This window comes from Muntiacus reevesi, chromosome 6 (genome assembly GCF_963930625.1).
Source record: "Muntiacus reevesi chromosome 6, mMunRee1.1, whole genome shotgun sequence".
In the NCBI taxonomy this organism is placed as follows: domain Eukaryota; kingdom Metazoa; phylum Chordata; class Mammalia; order Artiodactyla; family Cervidae; genus Muntiacus; species Muntiacus reevesi.
In genome coordinates this window covers 81872263-81884474 of record NC_089254.1, presented here as the reverse complement: position 1 = coordinate 81884474, position 12212 = coordinate 81872263, and the positions used below count along the sequence as shown (strand labels likewise).

The window sequence follows — 12212 nt, the reverse complement described above, 5'->3', positions numbered from 1 at the left end:
TATTGACTTGTTAATTTTAAAGTTACTTACCCTGAACAATTTTTGGTGCTATAAAAATGAAAATAGTCACTGTAAACAAACATATCTTAAATTTTAACTCTCAATTATTATTATTTTCTTGTTAAAACTAACCATAAAAGAATCTGACAACTTTCATTTGGATATTTAGTGTTCTCCTTTTTCTATTTTTGTCACTGTGAAACCCTTTACTCACCCTGTTTTTCATGCCATTTAGTCTTTACTTTTTAAAATTAAAATGATTTCAATAGTGTGATACAACTGTGTCTCTATAACCTCCAAGGAAACCAATATAATGTGAATTTAAAAATGGGATTCAACTGAACTGTGAGAGAGAAATAAAAAGAAACTTTAATATGATTTTCTAAAAACTACAATTAGAGAAGTTCATGCATGTAAAAATCTCCAATTTAAGCATATGGGACAATACATAATTTTATTAAAAATATTTTTATATGGAGTCACAGCTTTTCATGTACTTTTAAAATACTTTAAGGTTAATAAGGGCAAATCATAGTCAAATAATTATTTTAAGATATACATATATATTATACAAAAGATTTTATTCTGTTAAGAAGCTACAGAAAAACATTTCAATGAGAGTCCATTCTCTTCAACATGCTTACAGAGGTGTTTTTAAAAAATGGTCTAACTTCATCTAACTTAACATACTTTTAATGATCAAAGGTGATTCTCTTATTAATTGTCAGGGTTGGGGTGGAGTGTATATAATTATCACTTTGAGGTCAAATTTTTCCTTTCAGTACTCTGTGTGTACTGCATTTCATTAATTGTTATCCTTTAATCAGAGCATAACTTAACTATATAGATTATAATTCCCATTAAGCTAAAATACATAATTCTACTTAATCATACTGTCTACAAGTACTGGGATCAGTGAGTTCTACTATAAATGGCTTTGCTGTTTACGGCAATAAAAAGTAAGAAGGTTCCTTTAGGCCCCCTCACCTCAGGCCTTAGGAGCAGAAACTACAGGTCCAAGAAACCCTTTGATCTTTTTTTATTTCATGGCACACTCATGGGTGAATTAGGTGTGGGTGCCTTCATGTTGGTATGTAGAAACTCACTTTGAAGGATCTTCATTGTGATTCCCTACTAGACTCAGATCAGTTGAATTGACTGAAATACTGGGGTTATCCAGGAATACTTTAAGAGCCCTGCCAAAATAACACAGAAATCTTCTGCTGAGACTCCTCAGAACAATTTTGAAATAAAATAATTTTAAAAGATTGCTTCTAACTCCCTGGAAAATCTGAGCCATACTCCTGGGTCTGAGAGTTCACAGCACTCAAGGTCTAACTCTGCTGACTGACGAAGGTCTCAGGATGGGTCCCCACTGGCCTGATGTTGTTATTGTTGAGTTGCTAAGTCATATCTGACTCTTTGTGACCCATGGACTGTAGCCCACCAGGCTCCTCTATCCATGGAATTCTCCAAGCAAGAACACTGGAGAGGGTTTCCATTTCTTTCTCCAAGGGATCTTCCTGACGCAGAGATTGAATCCTTGTCTCCTGCCATTGCAGGTGGATTCTTTACCACTGAGTCACCTGGGAAGTCCTTCTTTGGCCTGCTGCTTCCTTGCAAATAATAACTAACGTTTTAGTGGTCACCAGCCTGACTCAGGCACTACTGGGATTTACAGAATCTTCTCACTTCATCAAAACAGACTCCAAGAAGGCTGTGAAAACTGTCCAGTAGTGAAGACTGTCAATATATTTTTTTGATTGAACACTTAAAATTCACAGTTATGGGATAACAGAATAAAACCTATGGGTCATTCTGGTTTTGTTAGATTTTTTAAAAGAGCATGTTACTCACACACGTTACTCAACATTCCACAAAACAAAAAAGCAACACTGATGTAGGTAGGCAAGCAAGGCTTATTTAATTGTTCAAAGATTTTAAGCCAAGTTTCACAGTGCGAAAAGGCAAAAGCAATGTAAACTGCAATCTTTTTAAAGGGTGATTTTTAAAATATCATTATATAACAGCATCTGTAGTGTAGTATGGTACAGATTGAACAAGGACAATGTATAGTGATTTAACAAAGACAGTTGTTATACAAATGAAAAGGACACAAAACAGGAAAATGCATTGATCTAATTCACTATGTATTTAAATTGAATACACATGATTATCAAGACCCTAAGACATGTACTTAAATAATGTTTTCTCTAACTATATAATAATTAGATCTATATTATAGAAATAAGCATAATTATAGCTACAACCAAATAAAAAAGTTTTTAAAAAGAATATCCACTTTAGTTTAACCTTGAAAAGGTTTAAATTCTTTCCTGAACATGAGTTTATGCATTTATTTTAAAATAGCAATTTATAATAATATCTAATGGACATTATGGTGATGCTGTTGTACACAACAAATGTAATTAAAATGCACAAGCAATAAATTAATCAAATTAGCCAACTTTAAATGCACAATTTGGAAGATTGAGTTTTACTTCACAGATATTGATTAGAATATTTAAAATCTGTGACTGAAAGGATAAGGGCAATTATACGTAACCTCTGTCATTCCTTTTAAACAGAAGCAACAAATAGTACAGTCTTTAGAAAACAGCTTATCCAAAATAATAATAGAATAAGTCAATAAGGTACATTACAACACTAGGTAATGAAACAACATGACTAATAGGATGAAATGGTACTAGTAAAACCCATGAAATAAACAGCAAACTCAAAAGACACTTGCATCTATATTAGCCACATAAATTGTAAAATTTACAAATCTTGTAGGAACCATCACACTGAACCACAGGACAGTACTGCTATCAAGACTTTTACTGCTATGTATTTACTATAGAAATAATATTTAAGATAACATAATTTCAATAATGAACTAAAAATACATGGACTGAAATGCCATTGTAGTCTTCCTGATCAGAAAGAATGAGTTCTGGAGAGAACCAATATTTTCCTTATAAAAATAGGAAGAGCTGAAACTTTGCATAAATTGGTGTTCAATGAAGAACTTTCTGGAATAACTAAGCCATAAACTAAGTTTTAACCCTTGATTTTTAAGATTAATATCATACCAGAATATCAAATCAAATGCCACCTTTTACTAAAACATATTAATGTACAAAATGCTCTAAGGCACTGAGACATCCATGGAGATTAAGTGATGTGTCCAAGCTAGCATCTCATTAGTTCAATGGTGTCCCGATCCTTTGAATAAATAGAAATTAAGTTATAATACTTTCTATTTTGTACAAATGTGAAAGTGCTACAAATGATACAAAAACTTTGTACTTTGTGCCAATATAGACTCAGTCTAAAAGGATCACTCAGAAATTACATCTATAGATAATAGACATTTGATCTATTTTTCCATATGCAATGAGCTTCTTTCTTAAAAATAAGAAAGAAAAAATTTAAAAAGTCTAAACTTTTAGCATAGTGGCTAGAGTAAAAAGTGTTAGTTGCTCAGTTACGTAAGACTCTTTGCAACCCCATGGACTGCAGTCCGCCAGGCTCTGCTGTCCATGGAGTTCTCCAGGCAAGAATACTGGAGTGGGTTGCCATTCCCTTCTTAAGGGAGAGTTAGAAAATGCACAACATAAATAGCTAAAATTATTTTTTTGACTGGGAAATTGTACTATGTTCAGAAATTAGAGTGGTATAATTAAACCAAGACAGTAAAATTAAATGAATGGTTTTAATATAATTCCTTACCTAAAATACACAATAGGACTAGAGGAAATTTTTATATATCATATTTAATCAATTCACATGCGATATTGGCCAACATAGTCAATGGTGCACTGCTAAAGATGTCATTTTTGGAATGGATCAATATGTGGAACTTCAGTGAGGGATGACATTCAATGGAAAAGCATCATATGATACAGCTGAAACCATGGTCAGTTAATTTGATACTCATCTTTCAATAACACTTAGAGCTCACATTCCATTTAAAAATAATCTGATTTTGCAAAATAACGCTAAACAAAAACAGTAAGAAAGATGGCTATACCTAGGACATGAGGCAGGTCATAATATTATTTTTAAATAATGATACTGCCATTATGAGAGTGCTGTCCTGTGTTTAGTCGCTCAGTCACGTCTGACTCTTTGCAACCCCATGGACTGTAGTCCACCAGGCTGTTCTGTCCATGGGGACTCCCGGGGCGAGAAAGCTAGAGTGGGTTACCATGCCCTCCTCCAGGGCATCTTCCTAACCCAGGGATTGAACCCAGGTCTTCTGCATTGCAGGCGGATTCTTTACCATCTGAGCCACCAGGGAAGCCCATCATGAGAGTAGTAATATTCATTAGCTGTAAATGTTCTAAGTTGGGAAATACTTTGGCAAGTTTTATGGCCTGTAGCTTGGAAGGATCCAGAATCTAACATCTAATGTTCTGATAAATTCTTTAACTTAAAAACTCAACTAGTTAAGAACAACTATGATGTTATGAACAAGCTTATAATAGATTAAAATCCTGCTATGGCACACAGACCACAAAGGAAAATCAAGAGACATCAGTTTTCCTTCTATATGTAAAAGTGAAACATGCTCCAATTAATATCAGTTGTAACAACTGCTATTAAAAACCTGTGAAAATTTCAGAGAGTAGCCTCATAATAGGGATGACCAAAGAATATTTACATTTATGTATGTGTGTGTTTGTATACATTTATGAAAATGCATATGCATGATATGTATGTGTGTATATATGTATATACATATATATGTACTATATAATTCCACTTATTACCTTAAAATTGCTTCTACTAACAAAAGAAAGACTTTAGTTTTGTACATTTGTAAATTGTCCAATTATGATAGGCAGCACTTCCTTCAATTATTGCATATGCTTTGAGATCAAAGATTTTCCTGTAATACTTGGAGAAGATGCATGCAAATAAAATACAATCAGAAACAACTTTTTTGCTTGCTTTTATGGAATAAAACCGGCAAACCTAAGAAGAAAGATCCCCTTCACCACCAGTTTATAAAAGACAGATGAAAATATCTAAGATAAACTTCTGAGATGCTTTGTATAGGTATTTCAAAGTACCTCCCATGATCCTTGAATCATGTACATACTTACTACAAAATACTTTGGGGGCTGAAAGAAGGAGGAAATAAACACAAATGAAACAAACTCCTCATTATTGAAAACCAAAGTCTTTATATTTTCTTAGCTATTTTCATGTGACAACCAGTACAGATATTACAATAGGTTTGGCAGTTCTTATTTTACAAATAGAAAACTTCAATATTAAGAATAAATTTACTAAAAAAAATAATAATAAATTTACTTATTGTGTTATACCATATCTGCTGAATGAAAATGAAAAATGAGCTTTGTGCTTTACAAAATTACCTGATAATCCAGACTAAAAAAGAAATCACTTTGCCTTTTGGACAAAGAACATAAAGTCAGAGAGAAGGCACCAACGCATTCAGAAATTAAACTAGCCTCCTTTATTCAATAAGGCATATCAGGGGACACTTACCAGGGTCATCGGAAGGCATGTCCACAATCAGCTGATCACTGTATTTTCCATATAAGCCATTAGTGCATATGGCTACTATTTGAAGAACATAACTCATATTGGGTAGTAAATTATTAAGAATAGCACCCTAAAAGAAAGACAGCAGTAACTATACAAATCTGTCATTCTCAGAGGCATGCTAACATACTAGACATCTCTTCTTAGAAAACATTTTCTCATTTGTCAATAAAAAAAAAATTGTATTTTATTAACCTGAGAAAAAAATTTTACACAATGTTGTTAGGCTGAGCTTGTGATATTTGTGAATTAGGAAGACACTGGTAAACTATGCTCTTATTTATTTATTTATTTTTGCTCTGTAAAAATCAGATTTAGTTTCAGAAAATTTCATTTTTTAAATCAAACTTATGAAACTCATAAATGAGTAGCCAAAAGCATAGATTACTATATTAGACAAACATGTAGCATTTATAAGAAGCAAAATGTGAAAAACTAATTTCTTTCTTTTCCTTAACAATATGTAAACCAGACAGTAATAGAATTATTACCTTCTTCACATCATGAAATGAAAAATAGTATATGCTCATAAATTTCACTTACGAATTTCTCAATTCACAGTGTCTCTGTTCTAGACATCTGAATTAAAAAGTTGTTACAAATCTCCTCATTTGGTTTATATGATATTCCACACCAGTTTTTGTTTAGATGCAAGTTCCTAAGGCTTGAGGTCTCCTGCTGTCTGCATTCAGAGTTCAGTGTCTTGGACCTGCACTGGGGGCTTCCCTAAGCCACACCAGACAGGACTTTCTCAATTACACCACAACTACCAAGGAAAAGTTAATACTGAGATGCTCAGAATCTGTACTTTATTTTCTTTAATTCTTGTCATGGGTGGAGAGGAAGAAGACATGCATCGTTTCCTAAGGATTACCTGCCTCGTATCCCAAAAGTTCTGTTTCAATTGACTTCACATTTGTTACTTGGAAATTTGAATCAAAGAAAAGGACTTTCAAGACCTCTACACTATTTTCTACTCTATTTCCCTTGTGCTGATACAGAACTGAAATCAGGGATTGCCTGGTGGCTTGGATGGTAAAGAATTCGCCTGCAATGCAGGAGACGTACATTTGATCTTTGGGTTGAGAAGATCTCCTGGAGAAGGGAATGGCTACCCACTCCAGTATTCTTGCCTGGAGAATTCCATGCACAAGAGGAGTCTGGCAGGCTATAGTCCATGGTTTCACAAAAAGTCAGACATGACTGAGCAGCTACATTTTCACTTCACTAGTATCAATCACTGTAAATTTTCAATAATTAAATATAGCTTCCGTGTCCCTATCTCCCCACTAGAGAGCTTCATACAAAGCCTAAAGTCATCAAAGGCAACAATATACAATCATTTGTAAGTTCTTATCCTAGAAATTAAACTACAATGACTACAATGCTATCAATACATGAAACAATTGATCTTATAGTTACCAAATCTTGATAGCCATCTGTCAAAAACTCATGCTTGGTTTGGTCTTCTCCCTCCAACTGCTGGTACAGAACGGCAAACTTCTCGATCATGGTATCATAAACTACTCGAGGTCTCTCCCATGTAACAAGAAGGCTAGTATAATTCTCTGGGTCAGCTTGAACATTTTCTGGTTCTGAACTACAAACTTCAGAGGAAAAAAAAAAGTACAGTTATTGACACAACTGTCACCCTCTAGAATCTTAACAAGTGAAACACATTCTATGAACATTTTTGTTGCATTTTAATAGAGGGTGAAAAGCTACACTTTCCACTGTGGCTCTTTTGTTCATGCCATATCCTGTATCTGAAATACTTCTCCATTCCCCACTGTGAAGGAAAAAGATTGCCTGCCTTGCTAGTAAACAAAGGATGTTACAAACATCAAGCCATCACATTAGACCGTCCCTAATGGTGTACCCTGAGGAAACTGAGGATGAGAAAAGACAGGAAACTAGTCCCAGGTAGCCTGAAGTCTATACCCAAGGAGCAATTTCATTGAGACCAGACTCTTGAACCTTCCCATACACAGCAAAGTGCTAACTTCCTTGAGAGTTCTGATTTTCTCTAATTAACAATGAATATTTTTTTTTTCTCTAATGGTGTTCCTACTATGTGGTCTTTGATGCAAAAACTCCTACTTATCCTGACTCCCCCCTTGCTTCTTTAGAGCAGCCCCTCAGTGAGATCTTAGCGTCCTGTCTCCCAGGGTTGAAGTCCTCAGAATGTCCACCAAATAATCCATAACTCTCGACTTTTAGGCTTGTGCATTTTCTTCAGTCAACACCTCCTACCTCTGTTCAAGTCTGACCTTCAAAGAATGTCTTTACCAAGTGCAGTATCCTCTATTATGCACACTCTGACCTCTGCTGGCCTGATATCTGTCATTTTCAATTGTCTGTCTTGTCTTACCACAATTATTGCATTAATTGTATGTTCTCTTATATTTTTCTCTTCTGAACAAGTCCTTGCTCCTCTGTGTGTGCGTGCTAAGTCGCTTTAGTCGTGTCCAACTCCTTGTGACCCTATGACTGCAGCCTGCTAGGCTCCTCTGTCCATGGGATTCTCCAGGCAAGAATACTGGAGTGGGTCGCCATGCCCTCCTCCGGGGGATCTTCCCGACCCAGGGACTGAACGCACATCTCTTACAACTCCTGCATTGGCAGGCAGGTTTTTTACCACTAGCGCCACTTGGAAAGCCAATCTTTATTCTGAGAGTAGATTATAAGCATAAGAACCAGAGTTTTTTTTTTTTTTTTTTTTTTTTAATTTCTATATTGCATAGAAAACTGTCTTGAATGTGTGGGGAATACAAATTCATTTTCAGAAATAAACAGGATATCTTCAAGTTTATGGTGTTTTTATTACTCTTATTTGGCACCTGGCAAATATGCTTAGCTCATATGAGGAGAATTTCAAAACTAAAAGATGGTCTTGTTTGTAAACCTTTGAAATAATTAAACATTCCCTATCACAGAAAACCATAGGAGAACAACTGAAACTATTATTTCAATATTTTTAGAACTGCTGACAAAAAAGTCCCACTTTAGCCTCATAAATAGATTAAGCAATTAATTTCAGAGAATTATAAGATATGTCTGTCTCAGCTGAAAAAATATCTTGAAACTCGTTTGGGGACTTCTTAAAATGAACTGAAGCCCGTGCTGGGACTCGTGCCAAAAATGCAGTCCCATCAGAAACAGCACTCTGATACTTTCTGAAATACATTCATAATGTGATCATCTGAACTAATTGTGAAGAAAAAAATAAAAAAATTCATGATATCATGCTAATGAAGCACAGTACTAAATATAATATCTTCCAGGCTGGAGAGATTTGGGGAAGAGAGGAAGAGAAAGGTCTCCAAGGTCAAATAGTAATCATTATGCTCACAGAATCCAGGCTTTGCTTTAAAGGTATACCTGAAGTTACCAAGTCACCACACGAGACCACGCAGTTGATTGAAGTCAACCAATCATCACCACTACTAAAACTATTTCTAGGACTCAATGGAAACAAGCAAACAGCACCACTAGAATGTGACCAAAAAGCCTTTTTGTCTTTACTGGGCTGTAGTTTTCCCCATGAACACAGGAGGGCACCCAAAACTAACAACTGACTTTATAAATGGAAACATTTTATATACAGTATTCAATAATAGACATTTTAGAATATATATGGTATGCTAGCAGTGGTATACGAATGATTCAGAGCAATATAAATACATATACACATATATGCTTTAAATCAATATAGGAATAATTTTATATGAGTTAGAGACAGAACTTTTCACTGTTAAAATTATATATTATTTGTTTATCAAGGATATAGGTTGCAGTGTTCCTTTGGAAATGAGAGAACAATTCTTTCATTATCAAAAAACATGAATTCAGAATATGTATTCCTATTTGGGTCTAGACTGCATCATCATAACTCTATCTAGTGACACTTCTACAAGTGTCCACCAGATGGCAGAAGACCATCACATCATCTCAAAAGTGAGGTGGTCGCTTATTAGAGACACAAAATTGCCTTAGTCTTGCTTCTGATGAACCTCATGTCTGATTTTAAAACGCTGAAAGTGATTTTGGACAATATCATTTGTAGATTTTGTTCAAAAGTCAACCCCACTTTGCATAGAGTGAGAATAATTTAAAGTGAACTATCCTTTCCTCAAAGATGAAACTATCTTAAAATGCATGAAAGTTTTATGCATGCACACAAAACATAAAAATCTGAGAAAAATATAAAATTACTGACTTCAAAATACACAAAGGGCTGCTTCCTAAACAGTGCAAGGAATTTTGATCAGGTGTCTGTGTTTATCTCGCCTTAGTATTAGAAATCAGTAGGTACTTCAAATTCTAAGAATCAGCATTAATATAAAATAGGACTGTAAAAAGAAATTCACATTTCTTTGCCACCAGGTTTTAATTCGTTTACTTTCTTCTTTATATATCTGTAAAAGCTTATTAGAAATTTAATAGTTCAAATGCATACTGTAATTAGAAGCTTATTTTTAAACACTCCTTTTGTTTATTGATAATCATAGCTTAGTAACACATTATAAGCTATAGCTGAAGCTTACCTTCTAGATGCTGAAATACAGAATGTACAGAAAAAAATACTTTAGAATGTATTCAAGAGAAAGACTAATACTTCTATATACAGTCTATGACCCTGCCAACGGGTTACTCTTCTAAGTTAGGACAGGATCTCCTAAATAACAAACCTGCTAATTTACCACTTGGTGTTCAGACATAAAACTGGGTAATGTTTCAGACATAAAACTGACTACAGAGTAAGTTATTAATTTTCACTAATTTTTCCAAGCTTCCCGTGTTCTTCATATTAAAATTAGTTTATCTTATTAGAAGGACATACAGTTTACAAAGCATATTATCTGGATTGAAAAATCAAGAAGGGCTTTCCAGATCAACATATACTGACACCAATTACAAGCTACATAATAAGACAGTAACAAAAATATAATTTCCTTGATTATAGGGAGCTCAATACTATGTTGTGGAGAAGGAAATGGCAACCCACTCCAATATTCTTGCCTGGAGAATCCCATGGACAGAGGAGTCTGGTGGGCTACAGTCCATGGGGTCACAAGAGTCAGACATGACTTAGCAAATAAACCTACCTACCAGAACTATGTTGAGGTCCCATTTCCTTCCTTAGGAATGAATCACACGCCCTGATTCCTTTCTATGAGCTACATGTGACCTGGATCATAGTCACTGATTCTTTAAGGAACAGTGACCAAGCAGAAACTGGTTCCTGCAAGCTGGAGGCTATGAGCCAGGCTGTGACAAAGCTGGGGTCCTTGTCAAGTTGCACAGAATACAGGCAATACTTTAGTACAAGTGCAATCCAGAAGGCACTAGCAGTAAAGAATCTTCCTGCCAATACAGGACACACAAGAGATGTGGGTTCAATCCCGGGGTCCAGACCATCCCCTGGAGGAGGGTATGACAACCCACTCCAGTATTCTTGCCTGGAAAACTCAATGGACAGAGGAGTTTGGCGGGCTACAGTCCATGGGGCCTCAAAGAGTTGGACACAAGTGCAAAGGATCCTCACATATAAAGAATGAGAGGTTCTTAATTAAAAACTTGTCTTTAACATTCACTTCTCATCTGTTTGGCTCCAGGCACTCTTGGACATACAAATAAAGAAGGTACCCTCTTTGCCTTCAGGAAACTCATTTCTAGGATAGCCTCTTACCCTTAAATTTAGTAAGCCATTAAATGTAATGGGTGCTTTTAGTTTCCTAATCCTAGATTCCATTTACAGAGGAATGCAAAATAAACTGTAAAAAAATTTTTGTCATTTAGCCAAATTAGGTTGTGCTTTTCAAAAGTATAGGTTTTTACCCACTAGAAATTGTAAAAACTTCACAAACATATCTCACAAAGTCCTCCACCGTCTCATTACTTAAATGAATGGATATGAAGAGTGGACACCTCCTACACAGGAATGTCCATGCCTTGCAAGTCCCGTAAGATTAATAAGGCAAGGCACTGAGTGTCACGAGGAAACAAGAAAAAAAGGTAGGAAAAGAAAAGGAAATAAGAAAAGCACAAAGGAGGAGTACATGACAACTCTCACTGTGACAAGGCTCGTGATTAGCTCATCACTAAAGCTGGTGCAGATGGTCCAGGGGAGAGAGAAGTTCCCTTCTGCCTCTGCTGCTCTATGCGCCCACCTTGGGAAAGGGACACAAGCCCTGGGGGAGAAGGTGCAGTCTTAGCTCCACGGATCGTGAATAAAAATGAAGAGGAAGGTGAAAAGACCGGGTGATGATTCTTGGGGAGTGGCAGAGAAAATGTCACTAGGTTTTTACCCAGTATTTCCCATTGTCTTGAGGTTTGGTACAGGTGAACACAGCCCATGCAAAGTACTTCCATGAATGCACACTAGTAAATCCACCACCTTCTTGCTTGAGGTTTATGAGCCTCATTTTAAAAATTATCGAGACAGGTAATTTAATGACTACTGTGCGAAGAACCTGAAGAGTGACAGACTCAGAAGACAATCAATATTAAGGTTGTGATCTCCCCTCAGGGAGTAGGAGATGCTAACAAAACTAATGTAAAGATTGCCACAAAGGCTAAAAATAATAACTAAAAATGATCTGTTATTGCTTTGTACTTTTCAATGATCA

General features: G+C 35.4%; 1 protein-coding gene across 1 annotated transcript in view; it reads right to left on the bottom strand.

Annotated features, from left to right (window-relative positions):
- PTPRZ1 (protein tyrosine phosphatase receptor type Z1) overlaps positions 1-12212 on the bottom strand; it is a 201092-nt gene that overhangs the window by 57095 nt on the left and 131785 nt on the right. Inside the window, exons 10-11 of the mRNA XM_065938486.1 lie at positions 7003-7187; positions 5524-5650 (exon numbers count right to left, since the gene is read on the bottom strand). Of these exons, the coding sequence (XP_065794558.1) occupies positions 5524-5650; positions 7003-7187 (312 nt within the window). The remainder of the gene's footprint in view (positions 1-5523; positions 5651-7002; positions 7188-12212) is intronic.